We start from the raw sequence: 23,000 nt of genomic DNA, 5'->3' as shown, positions 1-23,000 counted from the left end.
AATGGCTAAAGTCAACAACACAGGAAACAACAGGTATTGGTGAGGATGTGAAGAAAAGGGAACCCTCTTGCACTGTTGGTGCAATATATTATGTGTATTATATAAAATACAATTATATATATAATCCATATACATATGCATATATGTATATTATATAAAATACAATTATATATAATATTAGTCATAAAAAAGAATGAAATCTTGTCATTTGCAACAACATGGATGGAATTAGGAATATAATAATAATAAGCATGTCAGAGAAAGACATACCACATGATTTCATTCATGTGGAATTTAAGAAACAAAACAAATAAGCAGAAGGGGAAAAAAGAGACAAATCAAGAAATAGACTTTTAACTGTAGAGAACAAACTGATGCTTAGCAGAGGGGAGTGGGTGGGAGGGATGAGTTAAATGGGTGATGAGGATTAAGGAGTACACTTGTAATGAGCATTGGGTGATGTATGGAATTGTCGAACCACTGTATTGTCCACCTGAAACTAATATAACGTTGTGTGTTAACTAACAAATTAAAATAAAAACTTAAAAGACCAAAAAAAGAAGAAGAAAGAAAATATATCAATGAAATTCACAGCATTAATAGAAGAAATAAGAATAATTATATGATTATTTTAATCAAGGTAAAAAAGCATTTTCCAAAGTTCTACCACCCAGTTTTCTTTAATGATGAACTAGAAATAGGAGGACACTTTCTTAACTTGATAAAGCTTGCTTCTATCAAAAATAATTAAAGGAGAAACTTTTTAAGATGTTCCCTTTAAGTCAAGAATGCTTACTATCTCTGATGCTGTTTAATATAGTACTGAAAGTCACAACTAATTCTATAAAGAAAAAAAATGATATGTAAAGTTCAGATGAGATTAAACCATCATTATTTGTAGAGGATCATTTATCCGGCAATAAGTCAACAGACAAATATGAGAATAATAAGAAAGTGCAGCAAGATTAATGGGCACCAGATCAATGTACAAAAATCAATAGCATTTATCTATACCAAAATCTGCAACAAAAAATTATAACTAAAAAGATGCCATTTAAAATAGCAACAGAACCCATAAATTCTGTAGTAGGTAACTTAATCAAGAATACACAAAACCTCTATGGAGAAACTTTGAAGCTCTAATGAAAGACAAAATAGATGATCTTAATAAATTGAGAGAGAGCCCATGCTCTAAGAAGGAATAATTTACTATATTAAAAATGTAAATGCTCATCAAATGCAGCTATAAATTTAATGCAGAACCACTAAAATTCTATATAGAATTTTGAAAAACTTGATAACTTACCTTAAGTAGAATAATAAAAGTAAGTTGTGAAAAGAAAAGAGGTAGGCCTTGCCCAAGCAAGTATTAAGACATACTGCCCTACCATGGCAATAAAACTTAGTATTAACAGAAAAACAGACATGAGAAACAGTGTAACAAAATAGAGAATTCAGAAACATACATATGCATATAAGGCATTTACATGTATGATAAAGATGATAATGTTGGGAATCTGGCTCACTGAATGAACAAAAATAATACCTGGATACCTACCTAACCATGTACAAAGGTAACTCCAGATGTTCAAAACCTGACTGTGAAAAGTAAACCTTTAAAGTTAGTGGTTGAAAACATAAAAGAATATTTTTGTGACGAGGTATTGAAAGCTTTCTTAAACCCAAAAGCATAACCTGTAAGGCAAAATTTTAAGAAAATAACATCAGAAATTTTTGAAAATTCTGTTCAAGGGAAAAGGTAACTGAAAGGTGACAGACTGGGTGATATTACAATGTACAAAATTGGTAAGGAAATATTTTCCTATTATGATTCCTATATATCAAAAATATATAAAAGTAGAAACTTTTTTTTTTTTAATTTTTTTTTTCAACGTTTTTTATTTATTTTTGGGACAGAGAGAGACAGAGCATGAACGGGGGAGGGGCAGAGAGAGAGGGAGACACAGAATCGGAAACAGGCTCCAGGCTCGGAGCCATCAACCCAGAGCCTGACGCGGGGCTCGAACTCACGGACCGCGAGATCGTGACCTGGCTGAAGTCGGACGCTTAACCGACTGCGCCACCCAGGCGCCCCAAAAGTAGAAACTTTTTAAGATGTTCTTTTTAAGTCAAGGCAAAGGATATAAACAAGCATTTTCTAGAAAAGTAAACCCAACAGACTTACAATGTGCACATGAAGAGATGCGTAAGCTCATTAGTAATCAGAGAAATGTAAATTAAAACAGTAGTGAGATGTCACTTTGGATTCATTAAACTGGCCAAAAAATTAGAAAGTTGCACAACACCAAGTGTTGGCAGTAACATAAAGCTGTAGGATCCCTTATGCCCTAGTGGTGAGTATGTAGCCTGATGCAGCCTGTCGAGAGAACAATCTTACAATATTTTGTAAAATATGTTCACTCCTCTCTGTAACCCAGAAATCCTGCTCTTGGATTTATCTTTCAAAGAAATTCTCACTTAAATCTATAAAGGGGTATTTAAGCTTATTACAGTGTTATTGTAATTTCAGGGAATTGAAGACAGTCTGGGTGCCCATCCCTGGGACTGGACAGTTTCTACACACTATGCAGCAGTAGAGTACCATATTGCAATAGAGAAATGGACTGGTTTTATATATAGCAACATGGAGAGACTTTTAAAACAGAGTTGTGGGGGGTGCCTGGGTGGTTCAGCCAGTTAAACGTTCAACTTCAGCTCAGGTCACCATCTCGCGTTTTGTGGGTGCGAGACAGCTGTGCTGACAGCTGAGTCTGGAGCCTGCTTCAGATTCTATGTATCCCTCTCTCTCTCTGCCCCTCCCCCACTTTCTGCCTCTCTCTCTCTCTGTCTCTCAATAATAAACGTTTTAAAAAGGGCTTTTTTAAATGTTTATTTATTTTTGAAGGAGAGAGAGAGAGACAGAGTGTGAGTGGGGGAGGGGCAGAGAGAGACACACAGAATCTGAAGCTGTCAGCACAGAGCCCAACGTGGGGCTCGAACCTATCATGGCCTGAGCTGAAGTCAGATACTCAACCAACTGAGCCACCCAGGTGCCCCTAAAAAAAGTTGTTTTTTTTAAACAGTTGGGTGAATAAAAAGTAAGCAAAACAGTGAGCTATATAGCAAGTATTTAATTAAAATTATTTGCACACAAGTAGCATATGAAGAGAAGAGCATATCTCATAAATGGGATGCGATCAAGGAAAAGTGAAAATACTTTTTTTAAGGGGAAGAAGAGCTATTTTCTTTCTTTTTCCATCTAACTGTAGAAGAGTCTACATTCATGTTTCAGTGACTTAAGTAAGCTTTGTGTAGCTTCTTCACTTGAGGCATCTCATCCTCAGAAAATATCCTCAGAAAAGCACCCAGCATCTGTATCATTTAATTCAAGCATATAACTACAAGAAATACAAAAGAACCAAGAACATAATCTGATGCCCTCTAAAACATCTAGAAAATTTGACAAGAGTCTGTCTCAAAGCAAGGAAATGTTCTCCTCCCCCATGCTACTTTGCAGCAGACACGTCCAGAGAAAGCTTGCCAAAACTTTACATAGTGACAAACGTCTTCCATCTGTCTGGCTTCTTGTTCTTGGAAGGTTTTTTGGCAATCAGGTCACACCTTCCTTGGGAAGATCTGTACATTTTGTGTGAAAAAAAAAAAAATAACTCAAGTGTGATTTTAAAAAAAGAGAAAGAACCAATAAATACAAAATGAAGTAAGGTCAATCAGGAGAAACATCTATTTTCCATCCACATATACAATCTTTGCATTTTGAGGCTCCTCAAGGAGATATTTTTTTTCAAACTTAAGTGCAGCATATCTCTTCAAATTGCTAGGGTTCAGAATTTGTTAATAGCATTTTTCTTTCTGAAAAATACATTTTGAGTCTGCCACTTTTATAGAGGTCGCTGACTAATGTTTCATTTTGTGGTTTTCCTTCGCTGGGATTGTTTTGAGCTTCATTTTATTTCAATTTTAAATAACAAGAGGACAATTTATTTTATCAAACACATCCACAGTGTTCCTTGTATCAACTCTTTGGATATGACTATTTCTGAATGGGGTATAACAATCCCTTTTCAGGGGGCCCAGTACAAAGAGATCCCCTATATTGACCCATTTTTTCCAAATAACAATCCTATAAAAGAGGAAGTATCCTCTCGTTTTATAGATGACGAAAATAAGGTTCAGGCAAGTTATATAATATGTCGAAAGTCATACTTTTTTAATGTCTAGGAAGGAAAAAATGACAAAGTATATCTGTCATGGAAAATAAATGTTTAATTTATGTCTTAAAATATAAAATAATGATCTCATACCTTCAGTTTCCTGTTAACTTAATTAAAAGTGCCATTTATGTTAGTGTTTGGCTGCAATATCTAAATGAAAATATCTTTGTATTAATCATTTCTTAAATTACTAAATTTCTCTTTTTTTTCTGTTGATTCTTATTCATATGTTCAGGTCAGATTACCCAGATGATAATCTGCACAGTTTGTGTGTGTGTGTGTGTGTGTGTGTGTGTGTGTGTGTTTACTCTAAAGGCTACTTCTAATCCAGAAATAATAGTAGTAAATAAGGCCATAAAGTAGATAAAAAAATTTCCCATTGAAAGTAAAATAAGCCACCCTGGTTAGGAACCCAAGATGTGAACTAAATATAGAGTTTACCTGGATGCTCTGAACGCTATGTTTTAAGTTATCGTTTATTAGGTACTCGTTAACTGTCAGACATTATGCTAGACAACCTTAAAACGTTCTCACTGAAACTGTATGTGACTGATATTATTTCCCCAGTTTATGTTACAACTATGTATTATCAACATCATTTTCCCTAAATAATAGTTAAGAAATTTGGGACAAAAAGAGATGAAATGGGTTGCCTAAGGAGACATACCTAATAAGGAAAAGGGCTGTATATGATATCCATATCCTTGGTATAAGTGTAGGAAGACTGGTCAGAAGACCCAAGTTTGAGCTCTTGTTCAAGTTGGTGAGTTGAGCATATATTTCTCTACCTCATCCCTCTATATCCAATTGTAATGGCAGTTGGATATGGAGTCTTTTCCAACAGACTTTTCAAAAAGATTTTAAACTCAAAGTCAATTGGTTTCAAGAGTAGAAGTAAAAATGAGGCAGACATCAAGATAATGAATTGAAGGACTTCCTTCTAAACAGTCACACAAGTTATCCTCCTTTGTGTGCTGTAATGGTATTTATTCCCAAACTGAAACCCAAGAACGATTCTGTAAAGAGATGGAAAAAAATGCCTGGGAAGAGCTAAAGTTTCTAAAATTGGTTATTAGTTCTCCTAGAGTAAAGGTCTAGGGTGGCCCAGAGACTCCCAACTTCCTTCTCAAGCACCCTAAAGAAAATGAAGCCTCACGATCAAGGGAGAGTTCTACTGAGAAACTAGACCTACACATCTGAGAAGGCTCCGCGTCATCTAGCCATGTAAATTAACTGAGCCCTTCAATCATAAAACCAATGACTAAAGATCACATTTGAGATGAACTGGTAGCATAAAGGAGAAGAACTGGTATGAAAAAGCAAAACAACTAAGCCAGGAACAAACAACAGTAATTCAGGCAACAGAAGACAATTTAATAGGTATTTTAATTTTCTCAAAGAAATTTAAGAAAATGATCATACAATTATGAAGAACAATCAAAGCAAGAAAGAGTTTGTAGAAATTAAAAGAGATTGACAAATGAAAGTAAATTTACTAAAAAGGAAGAAAAAATAAAATCTCCTAGAAGGGAAAATAAAAAGAAAAACATGGAAAAATGAGAAAAAAGTTAAGAAATACAGAGATCAACCCAGAAGGTCAAATACCTGTTAGGAGTTCCAGAAAGAGAAAATGGATAGGAGAAAGTAATTTTAAGCAATCACAAAAGAAAATTTCTGAGTGGAAAAGTCTAAAAGGGCCAACTAAGTGGTATGGTTGATGAATAAAATGAATCACATCTAAGCACATCATCATGAATATTCAGAACCCCAAGGAAAAAGAAAAGACCTTAAAAGTTTCCATGGGGAGACAAGAAACAATTACCTACAAAAGTGTAATAAATCAGGTTAATATCAAAAATGTTTTACCACCATCAATAAATGCTAAAAACAATGTCTTTAAAATTCTGAGGCTGAAATGACTTTGCACCTATAATTCCATATTCTGACAATCAATCATGCGCTAAGACATGTTTTCAGACATGGGAAGACTTAGAAATTTTATTTAGAAAGTACCTGAAATACTTAGAAAGTATTTGAAATTGTGCTCCAGGAGATGAAAAAATAAAAATTCTAGAAATAACAGAACCTGCATCCAACACACAGTTGAATTCAAATTTTCAGTAATTCGAAAAGATATTCCATGATAGTTATTCTGCAGAAAACATGAGACTCCAACAAGAATGGCTTCAAAAAAATGTGAAACTTTTTAAAGAAATAGTATGATTGATTAAAAACTTAGATGATATTAGAGATAAGTAAAATATATGGTTCCTTTTTCTTTCTTTAACAAGAAAAAGAAAGGCAGAAGCCAATTCCAAGGGTGGGGAGCAGTATGTGAAGTCTCCTTGCAGACACTTGCAAACTAAAGGTAGCAGGGTTTCGAGCAACTGATCTAAAGAGAGATAATCCATTAGTTCTTGGAATTTGGAACATTCTGAAAATGCACGGATTCAGTTATTCAAGTTTCATTTCTTAGAGGCAATCAATAGACAAAGCACAGAGGGTTTTGGTTTTTTATGATTATTATTTTTTTTTACTGCAGTGACAGGTTATAAATTCTACCATCTTTAATTATCTAAAAATACTGGAATAGCAAGAGAAGTAGGAAAACAGAGAAAGAAAAGTAAATCATATAAGATATTATTTAAAATTTATGGGTGCAAAAAGCAAGGTAACCAATAGATTAAATTCCACATTTGTCATGTTAGAGAAGGTAATGATGATTATTTTATTTCCTAAAACCCATAAACCAGATTTTCATTGTTAATGCTCATTAGAGATACAGTCCTGCCTATACTTCCCATAATGCAAAGTCTACCTCCAAATTCATGTCCAAATATTTGTGGTCTCTCTTCTGACTCTTCCAATCTCACTTCTATGCCTTGTGCCTCTCACAGGCAGCCCCTGACCTCTACATCTGAGACCTCACCATAAAGGACAACAAAGTATGTCAGGAAATGCCAAATGACAAGACCTGCCAGCTACCAGCTTGAGAGAAGTCAGGGATCTGCAGGACGTCATTCCAGGCATGCTGGTGAAGAAAAAGATGCTTCGCCCAGGAGTTAACCTGCTGTGTCTCTGCCCTTATTCTGCTGTCTGTGTCTGGAAAAGGCTTTATGTACAGGTTTGAGCCAGGGAGCAAGGAAAGCACCCAGCTTATTTTTGCAAGAAATTTTGGATTTTTTATTTCTACCTCCTTTGCCTCTCAAATTCCAATTTGTTCATTCACATTTGAGAATGGAGCAACTAGAAATAGCTTATTCTTGGGGCACCTGGGTGGCTCAGTTGGTTAAGCATCTGACTCTTGGTTTTGGCTCAGGTCATGATCTCATGGGTTCATGAGATAGAGCCCTGTGTCAGGCTCAGTGCTGACAGAGCCTGCTTGGGTTTCTCTCTCTCCCTCTCTCTCTGCCCCTCCCCCATTTACACACACACACACACACACACACACACACACACACTCACTCTCCCTCTCTCTCTCAAAATAAACTTTAAAAAATTATATATCTATAAAAAGAAATAGCTTATTTTTTTACTGAAATCTCATCAGAGAGACTGCAAAACTCAAACTCCCAGAGCTAAGGGAGGCAATGGCAAGAAGGCCAAGAGTAAAAGGAGGAAAGAGAAAAAAGCACCAAAATAAGATAACATTACAACCAAACCATCCAAAGGAAAACAGTGTAGATTCATCCACAATTTACAGATTGCTAAGGGGTAGAAATGTTTAAAGCACTTAATATGTTTCTATATTACCACAGTATCTTAGCCATTTATTGAACACCTTCTGCATATATTACACTCGTCTTCTATGTCATTACCCACTTCTCAGTACATTCTAGTAACACTTTCTTTCTATTCTTAGACCATTTGAAGCTCATTCTTGTCTCAAGACCTTTGTTCTTGCTATTTCCTATTTAGATCATGATTACCTCAACTTGTTCCATGCCTGTCTCCTCATCCTTCATTTCTTAACTCAACGGTCTTTCCTGACCATCCTATTTAATGCAGCCCACCCTGCCTCTCAGCGATTCTTTATCTCATTATCCTATTTATAACTTTTATCACTTGTTCCTATCAAGAATTATTTATTATATTTATTTTTCTTATTTATCATCTATCTCCCCCACCCCCACAAAAAAATCCATGTTATTTTCATTATTATATCTCCAGCATCTATAGTCCTAGCCAGACACATGTTATATACTCTATAATGTTTTTTTTAAATACTACATTCCACACATTATGCTAAATATATATAAAATATATATAAACCATATATATACTATATATATAAACCATATATATACTATATGTATATATAAACCATATATATACATATATATAAACATATATATACATATATAAACATGTATATACACATATATACACATATATAAACATATATATATATATATATATATATATATATATATATATGACTGTTTACTCTTTACAACCATGAGAGGTACTCTATACCTTTTCAAGATAAAGACATGGAAAGAGTTGAGTAACTTGCCCAGTGTCACATGGTAAGCAAAAGTGAAAGCTCATGGATTCAAGTATACATTTATAATCCTAAAACCCTTCCTCCTAGACACTATTCCATACCGCCTCCCTGAAATAATGCAAGGTGATTTCAAGAGGGACTGAATATGGGAAGTCATAAAATGTAGTTCTTGCATGTGAAGGCCATGTGGAACTGGTTGGGGAAATAGGACTTTTATATAAAGAGACCAGAAACAGCTGTTTTCATGATAGCCCCTATCTTAACAGTGAGAAAAGGAACCCAAAATAAAGAGAGGGAGATACAGCACACTACTCTGTGGCCCATATTCCAAGGCTCAGTACCTGTGATGTCTCTGCCTTCGTGAAGAACCTGCTATTCAGTCTACCCCTACCAATAGGATCATTCACAATATTGAATTGCTTCAGGTATTCAGAATGGCCTGTATCCAAATCCTTTGGATAACTAAAGCTGAAGGTGCTAAGCATCTACAATTTTTAATTTTTATTCTTAAAATCTTGGGAAATGGATTATATATGTTACAACCTTATTAAACGCTTTTTGCCTTTTTCCAAGTTGGTTCTTAAGGATCAGTTGCCTCTGAATTACAAAGACTTTGTTTTAATATAGACTTCTGAACCTATCCTCAGATTATCTTATTCACAGGGTCTGGGGAGGGCCAAGGAACATATTATCAGGCTTTCCAGATGATCCTGATGCCCAGCCATGTTTGAAATCAGTGAATAATGAATATAAGTTAACCTTTATTTGATGACTCTGGGTGTTTTTATTTGTGCCTACATTAAATTACAAGTTCACTGCAGCCATAGCTAATGCAAGTGATGGTCACTTCCCTGGGTGTCAATTTCCTCACTTGTAAAAGTAACTATAAATTGGGTTATATTATCTCTAAAATCCTTTTTACTTCTAAAATTCTAATTCTTCAAAAAGAAGCTTTGTCAGGACACCGACTAAAATTTGCTTCTTTAAAGAATGACCCCACCACCCCCCACACACGTTTTCTTTTCAAAATGCATCCTTTATGGATAAACCTTAGATATAAAACACTTAACCGTGAGAATAATAAAGCCGTATTAGTAACAAATCCTACAAATAATTTGCCAAGTTGTTCTTTCTGAACCCTGATGATGTAAAAATGTAAATTAATATTACATTGATTGATGAAAATTTTCCAGTCCTCACTCATATCAGGTTCTATATATGAAATGATCTTATGTTCCAAACAAGTAAGAAAATGAATAAATAAATAGAAATGTGATCTGTCAGACTCATTCACGAACACATACACATACATATACATACAGAACCCTTGAAATAAATAGCCCCAGGAGAGCATATTTATATGAGTTCTCTCTACACCAGCAGCTTTCAAACATAGGCATTTTGCCCCCAAGGAGATATTTGGCAATGTTTGTACACATTTTTGATGTCTAGGAGGTCCACGAGGTTGCTACTAGCATCTAGTAAGTAGAGGCCGGAGGTGCTACTGCACGTCTTAAGACAAACAAGACAGCCCTCACAACAAAAGATGATCTGGCCCAAAATGTCAATAAAGCCTAGTATGAGAAACCCTGCTCTGTGCGGTGGTATGAGGCATCAAATAAGGGAAATCCAAACTCTTCATTCAGGCAGCTGACTAGAAAAAAAAAGAAGAAAAAGAAAAAAACACTTAACTCCACAATTCCATTTAAATCTCACCAACCGAAACTAGTTATGTGGCTACACCATGAAGTTTTTATTTACACCGTAAAACCTCTAAGCCCTTTAAAAAAGAAAGATCTATTTCCTCCTGTTTTTGGTCCATAAGTGGTCTTTTTTAAAAAAGCCTATTTATTTTTAGAGAGAGGGAGAAAGAGAATCCCAAGCAGACCCCCCACTGTCAGAGCAAAGCCTGAGATCCCAAGCAGGCGCCGCACTGCGAAAGCAAACTGGGAGATCATGACCTGAGCTGAAATCAAGAGTCAGTTGTTTAACTGATTGAGCCACCCAGGCACCCCTACAAGTGGTCTTTTATTCTCACTGTCCTAGGCATTTTCCCACAGTGTGAGTGAAATCCTTCACCAGATGGTGTGGGAAAGATTTTGATAATCCTTTGATAATCTAATCTGAAAACAAAAGTTTCTGCCACTTCTGGCCCAATGTTTTGTATATTTCACATACATTAAAAGGACTGTGGGGGTATCTGTCTGCCTCAGCCAGTAGAGCATGTAACTCTTAATCTCACATATGTGAGTTCAAGCCCCATATTGGGTGTAGAGATTAATTAGAAATAAAATCTTTATATTTGCAAATGGCATATCTGATAAAGGGTCAGTATCCAAAAATCTATAAAGAACTCATCAAACTCAACACCTAAAAAACAAATAATCCATTTAAGAAATGAGCAGAAGACATGAATAGACATTTTTCCAAAGAAGACATACAGTTGCCTAACAGACACATGAAAAGATGCTCAACATCACTCATCTTCAGGAAAATATAAATCAAAACCACGATGAGATACCACCTCACACCTGTCAGAATGGTTAAAATTAATAACACAAGGAACAACAGGGTTGGTGAAGATGAAGAGAGAGGGGAACCCTCTTGCACTGTTGGTGGGAATGCAAACTGGAAAACAGTATGGAGGTTAAAAATAGAACTACCCTATGATCCAGCAATTGCACTCCTAGGTATTTACCCAAAGAATACAAAAATACAGATTTGAAGGGGTACATGCATCCTGATGTTTATAGTAGTAGTATCAATAATAGCCAAACTATGGAAAGAGCTCAAATGTCCATCAACTAATGAATGGATAAAGAAGATGTGGTATATATATACAACAGAATATTACTCAACCATCAAAAAGAATGAAAAATTTTCCATTTGCAATGACGTGGGTGGAGCTAGAATATACTATGTTAAATGAAATAAGTCAGAGAAAGACAAATACCATATGATTTTACTCATATGTAGAATTTAAGAAACAAAACAGATGACCGTGTGGGAAAGGAGGAAGAAAAAAGAGAGAGGGAAACAAACCATAAAAGACTCTGAAAGATAGAGAACAAACTGAGGGTTGATGGAAGGATGTGGGTGGAGGATTGACTAGATGGGTGATGAGTACTAAGGAGAGTACTTGCGATGAGCACTGGATGTTGTATGGAAGTGATAAATCACTGAATTCTACTCCTGAAACCAATATTGCACTGTATGTTAACTAACTGGAATTTAAATAAAAATTTGAAAAGCAAAAAAAAAAAAAAATCTTTAAAAAAGAGAAAAAAGAGGGGAGCCTGGGTGGCTCAGTCGGTTGATCATATGACTTCAGCTCAGGTCATGATCTCCCAGTTCATGAGTTCGAGCCCCATGGCAGGCATATATTCATCAAATATAAGATACCATTAATTGAAATATGCAGCATTGTGTACCATTAAAAGGAAATGTATGCCAATTGAAAATGACATGCTCTCAATCATAAGACAGATCTCAGTTAAAAGACATCAAAATCAGGAAGAAATACATCTTAGAATTGATAAAACATATTATTCTATACCGAATTACCTTTTCTTCTTTCTCAGATAAAAGCTATGTGTCATATTACTCTATAAAAGTTCTTCCATAGTAATGTAAAAAGGCATACCCATGGGACAAAACACGTAAGTGGAGAGAAAGCTAGGTTAAAGAAATAAACCAAAATCTTATGTAATTCTAAGTTTCCTTTTAAGTTATAGATGCACTGGGTACTTTTGCTAACTGGACAGATATTTTTAAATTCTACATTGTCTTGTTGTAGTTACAGTTTTTAACTGGGAAAGTTAGAACAGATATTATATGTATTTAAATTAATTAGAAGTAATTGTTAACCATGTACGAGAGAGAGAGAGAGCAAGAGAGACAGACTTCCTTCTTTGACAAAAAGGTAGGTAACAAGATTTTTGTTTGGGAAAAATGATCTTGGGGTCAGATCACTTAAACGAATTTTGTGTTTCCTATAAATCCTACCTAGATGAAACTAGATGTATCCTGCAATTGCTTTGAGACACTATAATATGCTTTGATACAAAAAAGAAAGTCATGGCTCCTATACTAAGTTTGGTATTGTAGAAAACAGAGGTATTTTAACTGAAGAAGTATTTCATAAAACAACCTATCCACCCAAATATTTTTATGTTTTCTTCCCTGAAGTAAGAAAGACTTGTGGGATGAGTAAATGCCCAGATAAAGTAGAAGTTGCACATAGAATTTTTTTTTTACTAACAGCTGAGAAGCAAATAAGGCTGACAGACCAGGAGAACAAGCTGCCTTCACCCCCCACTCCCTGGTACATATGCCAAAGCTGTGGACAAGAGCCTAATAACATTGTCGGCTGCAAACACTCTGAGCATAGCCCCGGTACCAGTGTGCTGCCTATTTGTGCATAGTGGCCATCAAGCTGCCAAAGTTATCAAAATCCCAGTGTACTATTTTAGTAAGTCTGCTAAAATAACCCTGTAAATACCAGTCCAGAACTGAAGGGAGAAAACAAACAAGGCACTAATGCTTCTGTACCAACCAAGTGCAAACTAACGTCAACAGCATACTTCTCGGCATCCCAGTATGTTACAATATAATCATAAAACACAGTGCAGGTTGGAAAAAGGTAGCCATAAAACCCTGAACAATGAACACCAAACTGCTGCCTTTCTTGAATTGAAAGTAAAATTTGACTTATCTCGCAGTTGAGGCTATAAAATCAGCTAGGGAGGGCATCAGTTCCCTCTCCAGAGGGCAGGCATATACTCTTGTTATTTATTTAGCAGTCTCAGAAATCCCATTTCTGCTTCCAAATGCGTGTTCTAGAAAATGGCAAGTAATACTGTGTCACTGCTGCACCACAATAAATAGCCCTTTTCTTTACATTTTAAAGCCAACTACAGAAGTAAATTGAAAATGAGTTGTTATTAAGAGCGGGTAGGTAAGGAGCTTCAACCTAAACATTAGTTATCTTGAGGGAAGTTACACAGGCATACTGATGCCCTTGATTTAGAAATTTGCAAAACAGGAGCGCCTGGGTGGCTCAGTCAGTTAAGCCTCTGGCTTCAGCTCAGGTCATAATCTCACGGTCCGTGAGTTCAAGCCCCACATCAGGCTCTGTGCTGACAGCTCAGAGCCTGGAGCCTGCTTTGGATTCTGTGTGTGTGTCTCTCTCTCTCCACCCCTCCCCTGCTCATGCTCTGTCTCTCTCTGTCTCAAAAATAAATAAACATTTAAAAAATTGCAAAATAGCTTCATGTTGACTTTAAGTATATTCAGGGGGTCTTTCAAGATCTGGAAATTCAGGGGGCGCCTGGGTGGCTCAGTCGGTTGAGTGTCCAACTTTGGCTCAGGTCATGATCTCACGGTTCGTGAGTTTGAGCCCCGCATCAGGCTCTGTGCTGACAGCTCAGAGCCTGGAGCCTGCTTCCAATTCTGTGCCTCCCTCTCTCCTGGCCCCTCCACTGCTCGTGCTCTGTCTCTCTTTCTCAAAAGTAAATAAACATTCAAAAAAAGATCTGAAAGCTCAGATCATGCTTCTTATTTTGAAACGGTATTCGAAAGAAAGAAAGAAAGAAAGAAAGAAAGAAAGAAAGAAAGCTCTCATTTCCATTAGTATATATATTTAACTCAGTATACATCAAGAGGGCTTTCTCTAATAAATAAATGACTATGATAAAAACTACATTGAACATATATGAACATGATCTTCATTTAAATGAAAATGGATTAACTGTTTTCAGCATTCTAATCAAATAAAACTTCAAAAGTTAAAGTAACATGTTTAATTATGTACATAATCATAGACTTTCAGGGTTATAAGGAGTCCTACATGTCACCTAGACCAACCCCCTCAATTTATAGATGAAGAAACTGAAAATTAGAAAGGCAACTACTGCCCATGGTAACACCATGAGTCAAACACCACCCAGAAGATGCCACTATCTTCTGTCTCCAAGGCCCATATTTCTACCCTGATCCACTGTCATTACAAGTGTTCACAATAATGAGGGATGAAACTAAGCCATCATATAAATTATAAACTATTAACCACATGACTTTTAATTCAGCTAAACTAAGAAAGTTTATCTCTGAGGGAAGTACTTGGGAAGCCAGAAGTTACATTACAAAATATTTACTGAACTTCCTGTACGATCACAATTCTTCACTTAGTCACTACAGAATCCCAAAGGAGATGTACTTTACTATTCACAGCTTACAGATGAAATAATTGAGACTGAAAAACCTCAATGGCAGAAGTTCATCTAAAAACTCTTTGGTATATAACCCAGGTAGGCATCTCTGCTGTCTACAGGCAACCTCTTTTCACCACTATCATTACCCACAAGAGGGATGTAAGATATGTCTAGCTTGGAGCAAGATGGTCATTTCTTTTATACTGTGAATTTCCCTCTCTAGTTGAATGCAGAGATCTGTACCAGAATCACTGATGGAGGTATATGCGTATAGGATGTAAAGGAAAGAGTGAAGTGATCCCTCAGGAGTCAGCAAATCAGTGACATCAACGTTCGCTGCGTTAGTTTATAAAAAGGGGTTTCCATACTATTGTGATCTTTCCTTCATTGCCCTATTGCTTTTTTTGTTATCAACATCAAGTCTGACATTCACATGGTTTCTTCTTCCTCTGCATGTTACTTCCCCAGCAATATCATTTCCACAAGGTACCGCACTTATGTGTATTATTCCTGTTTCCAGAGCCTACTTGTTGACCATTTGGATAGACCAAGTAAGAATACGTAGAAAACAGTTATAAAGATATTTGGATAGCATAAACTCCATTCCCACATTTTAATTATGAAGAAGCTGATCTCCAGACAGGTAATACAGCCAGTCAGAGACAAAACTGGGACTTGAGGCAAAGTTCTGTCAAGTCTAATACTCTTCTTACTATACGACATACTTGGTTGTGTGGTTGGCCTAAAAGTAATAAGTGTGTTTGACTTATTTGGGCCAAATATATTATTTCAAGTCATTACTATGTTATATTTTTAAGTAACAAGGTGAAAATAAAGTTGTTAAACAAGAGATAACAGTATAGGGTGGCGGAAAGACAGTATGAGCTTCATAGCTAGATAGACCTAAACTTGATTTGGGCTCCCTAATTTACTAGCTGTGTTCCCTTGGGCAGGTTGCTCAACTTTCCTGAAGTTGTCACTACCTGAAAATACAATTACATGCAATGGTATATATAAAGCATCTGATATATAGTAGGTGCTAAATATATATTTGTTCCCACAAATCCTAACCTACCACAAAAGAGCTGTGCCACCCTAGCAAGTTCCTTTAGCCCTTTGGGTCTTGTTGCCTCCATTGCAAATTGAGAAGATGAAAGAAACCAAGTGAATTCCTAAGTCTCTTTTAGCTCATCAAAAAATAATTAGTTCCCAAGGTTCCTTTACCTTAATATAAATTCAACACCTTATATCCATCCTAAGCACTGAACAGTACAAAGTACCACTAGGAAGATATCTATGATTTCAGCATAATGGGATCCAACTCCATAGCACTTCCAGTTCCTCAATGAAAAATTATTATGCAAAACCAAAGAGTTAACTTTAAGGAAAGCTCTACAAAGACATCACAAACCTAATGTAATAAATATAAACAACTGAGGATATATATTAAATTATTACTCTCTCTTTTGCTGAGATGGAATATGAGAACTAAAATGTTTACACTATAGAACAAAAGACCCAAGAGACATTTGGTTAAAGCAACTAATGCCATTTTTTGAAAAAAAAAGAAATGAGCAATAAATTTCTCTTCCCATGTGAGTCTTAAGCCAGGCTTTTAAACTTAAGATACTTGTGTCATTCTGAAGCAGAGGGGAATAAAATTTACTCGGAGAGGTATTTTACAATGATAAACATTAATATAAGAAGGTGGTTAACCATGTTCTCACATTACTTTTGAATTTCATGTTTGGGATTTAATCCTCTAAAAATAAAATGTTTAAACGTTTGACTATTACATGCAAGATGTGAGAAAATACTAACTTATCTTAAATGGAAATTTTAACCACATTTTTCTTCCTTTCCTCTTCCATAAGAAAATTTTTATCAATGGATTTTCCACTACAGATAAGGCTTTTGGCAAATAACATTGTGGACGTTCAAAATACATTTTAAATCATGTGTAGAGCTCTTAATCATGGCTTTCCAAAAATTTATTTGAGGTTTACCCTGTAAACATGTCTGTACAATATTATTCACCTGTATTACAGAATGTAGAATGTATATTGTATATCGTAAAACACCACCACCGAAAAACAAAAAAAAAAAAAAAAAAAAAAACACTTTGCCTTTTAGAAAGAGACAGAAAAGGTCCATTTAAATAGTATCTCAAATGTGTGAAATGAACACTATATTTTTTTAAATCAACAGCTGTGTTCTATGAGCCAATTTTTTTTGTCCTAAAAGATGATGAAGAGTAAACTATGTCCCCCAGCATGCATTGTATTCAGGGGTTAAGAGAGCCACAGAAATATGATTTAGGTACATAAATATCAAGTATAGTGTAAACCAGAGGCAGAAGACCTGGATCCTGGTTCTGTCATTACTATATTGATTTGTGATTTTTGGACAAGTCACTTCACCTTTTTAGTGCTATTTATCTATGAGACAACAGGAGGACCCATCTAATCTTCAGAAGATTTCTTCTAGTTCCTATAATTAACATCTTGTGCATTTAAGGGGTGCAAGACACCGAGCAAAGGCACTTCAGGAGTGCACTTATTCTGCTCTTCACACATGCTGCCAGGATGAACCAGCTTCGTAGAGAGCCAAATACTAAATGGCCTGGCTTTGTGCCTTGGCTAAAGAATACCATTGATGACTGTGAAAGCACTTAAAGAAACTTAGCCAGAGGAAACAATTTTCTGAATGTAGTCCAAAAAAATAGGTAGGGGGTGTGTGAGCCCTCACAATCTCAGACCCTTTGTGTTCTCAGCTTTTCATCTTAGCTGGCAGAAGGCACTGAGTTTATTTAGGTGACTCATGCTTTCTGAGCCTTAAGAGAAATGATTCTGAAAATGAATGGCTCTCCCCCTAGACCCACATCTGACCTTTGAAAATACATATATTTTTTGTGTAGCAGCTCTATTATATGCAGCATTCTTAGAACACCTTCATAAAACAGAGTTTAACATAGTGGTTAAAAGTATGAAAAGGGCTCAGATCCTAGCTCTACTACTTACCTGCTGTGGGATCTCAGGAAAAAAGCTTAACCTCTCCCGCTTCAGGTTATTTTTTCTGTAAAATAAAACTAAATGAACTAAAAACTAAAAAAAATAATAAAACCTAACTCATAGGGTCATGAAAATTAATCAAGATAATGCATGTGAAGCAGTTACCACAGAATCTGACAGAAAGTAAATGTTATAGATAGGTAAATAGATGATGATGATAGACGATAGGTAGGTAGGTAGATAGATAGATAGGTAGATAGATAGATAGAAAATCTGACAGAAAATAAACATTACAGATAGGTAAATAGATGATGATGATAAGAAAGAAAGAAAGAAAGAAAGAAAGAAAGAAAGAAAGAAAGAAAGAATCGATCCTGAGAACTGGGACTCCCTAAAAAGACTTATCTGAAGGCCACAAACAATTTTCTGGCAGTGAATGGCATCTGCTGATCTTTCCTCTTCTAGCAAACATTATGGCAAAGACTCAAAGCTGTGCTCAGCTCTTACTAATAGGATCCTGCAGAAATCAGGAGGAAATAAGATTATCCTGAAAGTAGGAAAGAGTTACTCTGGCTTAAGACAAGATCTTTAAGAGAGACAGAAACACATGCATGTGCGTGTACCCACACACACACCCACACCACACACACACTCACACACACACACACACACATTTAATGTAGTCACATGGCGGGGGGGGGGGTTGCTATCTGTATATATATTCTCAAGTATTGCTGCACCAAAAGCTACAGAATTTTATAACTGGATGGCTCCCTGGAGACCATCTACTTCAACTCCTTCATTTGGTAGTTAAGTAGCTGAGGCCCAGAGAGGTTAAACAACTCACTGGGGTTCATTCAGCAGGACATGACACTGCCAAGACAAGCTTTCTGATTTCCCCTTTTGCCCACGCAGTACTCAGCCTGGTATCTTTCTCCAGGTCAGCATCCTGTCCTTGTTGTGCCAAACAGAGCATCAAGGCACTCGCACACAGAGGTTTCTCACTTTTGCCTAAGTTCCTAAAAAATACAGAAGCAACCTCAATGCCCAAGACCTTCCTGCCAGAGCCTCCCATCATGGAAATCAGGGAGGACCCCAGTCAATCTGTGGCTCTCTCCAAGGCTCTCTTTGGAATTTTTACTCTTCCCTTTCTGTTCCTTCCTCACATTGATCCTTAAGTGCTAGTTCTTAGAAGTTCCTCAGCAGAAAGGTCAGGTACTTCCCAGGGCAGAAGTTACCCCTGCTATTTTGCAAATTCTCATCTCCCCACAAATGCTATACCTTTAGACAGGAAATACAGAAAAACTGTTATTAAATTTCCTCCAAGTTCCCTGAGTGAATTCAGTCCGAACTAATCCCTTCCTCCCTAAGATAACTCAATCCAGTTCATTTACAAAGTGTATGAGTATGTGAAGGACTAGAGAACCCTCAGGTATGCCTGACACAGAGAACAGGACAAAGAGGGGACCAAGGAAGGGAGACAAGGGGGAGGAGAGAGGTGGGTAGAAGGAGCACACTGATCAAACTGCAAAGTGGATCCTGGAGACAACTATGCTGCTGAGACTGACTCACTGCTGAAGGGATAAAACTGCAGAGGGGATATACTCTTTTAATCACGCTCTCTGGTAACTAACAGCAGACGGGTATCCTGAACCTCGCACAGAGAAAGCAGGCAGAGGCTACCCCTAAGTGGCACAACCGAGGAACTTTGTCTTCCTCCTGTTCCCTTTTCTTCCTCATCCAATGCTGGCCACTCTGTGCCTCACGGGCACACCCGAGCTCTCCAGCTTCCCTCCCATCACCCTAGAAAGGGAAATACCCTCCCTTCTCTCCCGTGGGTTGAAATGAACCACAGGGCATCCGAGATTTCTCTCAACTCTGACAAATTCTCCCCAGTCCCCTGCCCCTTGCAGGGAAACTGATCTGAGAGAAGCTTTCACTGAACTGACAAACCTAGGGCGCTTCTTGTCCCTAAGCACAGGCGCCCGCGATAGGTGTCCCTCAGTCTGGGTCTCCGCTGGGAGGGGTGGGAGGCGTTAAGAGTCACAGCCAAGTGTTCCTTCCCCACATGAGACACCGGAAGGAAGACTTTGCTTTTGCTTTTTCCCCCCTCCCTACCTGAATTCCGGGACCAGGTTAGGCTGCAACCCGTAGAAAGCAGCGGAGAGAGTGACCAGCCACCCGGGTTTGTAACTCCCGTTCTCGCACTCCAGATAAGGTGGAGACCACTTGACATGGCTCTTGTCCCCACCAAGCCCGTCCCTGCGCCGCCAGCTATGGCCCAGGCTCCGGGGCCCCTGATTGGAGCCGCGGCGGTGTAAGTGGGTCCTCCACTTGCGCCGCAGGCCGTGGAACCACTCGGTCTCCAGCGTGGCGTTGGCCAGGTGGTGTGCCGAGGAGGACAGGTCCTGGAGCAGGATGCGACTCTCTTCGCGGGTGGCCTGGAGGAAAACCTGCGGGGCCGGCGCGGACAGCGACTCGGTGCTGAAGGTGATGGCTGCCCGGGAAATGCTGGGCTCGCCCTCCAGGAGACTCCGCACCAGTGCCTGGTACCACTCCAGGTCGTCCTGCAAGTTCTCCTCCCGCGACTTATTGCTCTGCAGCATCATGTTGAGGAAGTTAGTGGCGTGTGTCAGCGTGTCCAGTGCCCCGTGCAAGGAGGGATGGGAGCTGGCTAGGGCTGACGACTTCCCCGGCAGGCCCGCCAACTCGTAGCGGCTGGAGCAGTTGGCTCGCTTCAGCTCGTGGGAGTCCCCGCTGTAGAGGTAAGAGGCCACGTCCATGGGCACCTCCTCGGCGAGTTTCTGCGCCAAGATGGTGCCGTCGGTGGAGCGGCTCCAGGGAGCCGAGGAATCCGAGGCAGAGGCTCGAGCCGGCTGCTGGGCGTGCTGCTTCAGCCTCAGGGTTCTCTCTCTAGGGGGATCCAGCCGTCCCGGAGGGTCGCGGCTGGCGCTAGCAGTTCCCAATCCCAGATGAGCGAGCAGGAGGCAGAAGAGTAAGGGATAAGCCATGGTTCCAATCTGCTTCGCAGAGAGGAGAGGAGGTAACGGGAGGAGACACTTTTTAAATTTTGGTCGTCAATTTATCAACAGTAAGACTTTTCCTAGGAGTCGTCCCCCTTCTCCAGGTGGCCGAAAAGGACTTTAAAATAAGAATGTTTTGGAATTGTCCCGGCTGGCTAAGCTACCGTCACAGGAAATCAAATCACCTGTGGCAACGCTGGCTGCACCCGCTCCATAATGGGTCGGCTCGGGATTACGCACCTCACAGCCTTGAGCAGAACAGGTTACATCCCCTCTCTCTCCCGGCGGCTATAGTTAGCCTGCTTACGTCTTTCTGCTCAGCAGCTTCCACTGTCGCTCTCATTGAGGTGTGTTCAAGAGCTGCTGCTGCTGCTGCTGCTGCTGCTGCTGCTGCTGCTGCTGGCGCGGCGGCCGCCAAAGACGCTGCTCCATCATCTCACCCGTGGCAGGTCGTTCCCGCCTCCCGGCTCTGGCTCCTCCTCGTTCGCTTCGCCGCGAGGCGCGGAGTGCGCGCACACAGACCCGCACCGCCAGCGCAGGACCGAGTCCCGAAGAGCAAAGATTTCTTTCAGGACGTTAGTCTCTGTGGAGTTTATAGGACCAGGCAGCTGGTTAACTGGAGCCCTTAGGTTTGGCCACAAACCACACTCCTGTCTCCCCTGCTCCGGAGAAAAGCCGGTTTAAAGAGGCAGCTTGGCCTCAACCAAACCCTTGAAGGGCGGATTCAAGCCGTCTTGTTCTCTGTTTGGTCGACTCCTGTGTCAATCAGCCGACTGCCATTTGTTGGGCTGGGGCGGGAGCTGTCCAGTGCTGAACCCGAGGCGGCTCAGAGGAGGCGCAGGAGGAGGCGGTGGCTCGGGATGCAGCAGCACCGAGTCCTTTCACCCACTCGCGTTCCCTGATGACTCGGAAACCCGAGGGGGTGGGGGTGGGGTGGGCGGGAATGAAGAGAGAAGCGGAGCGTTTGTGGCTCAGAGCGAAGGAAACTTGGACGTACTGAGGAGGAAGGTGTTGGCGTCTTGCTGCTTAGTTAAATCAGCCTTTTCTTTTGCCTGGAAAAGAGGGAGAGAGCAGTTTTCATTTTTGACTTAAATCGAAGGGGAAGGACGTAGGATGGAGACGTGTCCTCCTGAGCATCTGCTCATTTTGGGCAAATTATCAAATCCTCCTCCTTATTGTCGGCTAAAGAAATTATTAAAACCTACTTGCGGAGGTCTTAGCAATGAGGGAGTAATGGAGACATCTACCGGCTGAGCTTTAAGAAAAAAAAAAAAAAGCCGTATTTAAGGATCCTCTGCCTGAAAGGGGGCCAGGATGAAGGGGAGCCTGTGAAAGTGTATGCAAGTGAAAATGTGGAAGGGAGAGGTATGTACAAGGGGGTGAGACTCAGATTGTGAGAGAATGAGAATGAGGGAGTCAGTCTTGAATGAGAAGGGAAGTTGTTCTGACTGGGAGTTTCTAGAATTAATGGATCTAAGAACTAAGACATCCAGTGAACTATAGATTGGGATATCCCAGCAGAAGAAAGAAGACCCACAGAATAAAATATGTATAATAACAATAAGCTGAATAATATGCCAAGCCCCGCCCCCCCCAGTTATTGAGAAATCTCTTAACACAGTCTAATCATTTTATCTGAAACTTTAAAAATGTCTTCTGTTTGGGATGAGCACTGGGTGTTGTATGGAAACCAATTTGACAATAAATTTCATATATTAAAAAAATAAAAATAAATAAATAAAAATGTCTTCTGATTGTCTGAAAATGCTAATTAGTACTGAATATATAAGGCTGTGTGCACCTCCACTTTTCATTGGCACCTCTGTTTTCAAATTCCCCAAGACAAACACGAATAGAAAATCCCAAATTCACTTCACTTCCCAACCAACAAAATGTCACTGGTGGCATTCTGAGGTAGCACTGCTTAGATTTACTTTACCACTTCATTTCATTCTCCCTAGTGAGAAAATATCCAAGCAGTGAAATGTAAGTTCCAAAGAGAAAAAGGTTGTCTG

The 23,000-nt window shown here is 38.9% G+C and overlaps 1 protein-coding gene across 1 annotated transcript in view; it reads right to left on the bottom strand.

The window, feature by feature from the left end:
• The window catches only part of GPR158 (G protein-coupled receptor 158), a 425,457-nt gene extending 404,481 nt beyond the window's left edge, over window positions 1-20,976 (bottom strand). Inside the window, exon 1 of the mRNA XM_042945146.1 lies at window positions 20,081-20,976. Within this exon, the coding sequence (XP_042801080.1) occupies window positions 20,081-20,973 (893 nt within the window). The 5' untranslated portion in view covers window positions 20,974-20,976. The remainder of the gene's footprint in view (window positions 1-20,080) is intronic.
• Between the last annotated feature and the right edge of the window lie 2,024 nt (window positions 20,977-23,000).

Source organism: Panthera leo, chromosome B4, assembly GCF_018350215.1.
Source record: "Panthera leo isolate Ple1 chromosome B4, P.leo_Ple1_pat1.1, whole genome shotgun sequence".
In the NCBI taxonomy this organism is placed as follows: domain Eukaryota; kingdom Metazoa; phylum Chordata; class Mammalia; order Carnivora; family Felidae; genus Panthera; species Panthera leo.
The sequence above is the reverse complement of the archived record's forward strand: the minus strand, read 5'-3'. Positions and strand labels throughout refer to the sequence as shown.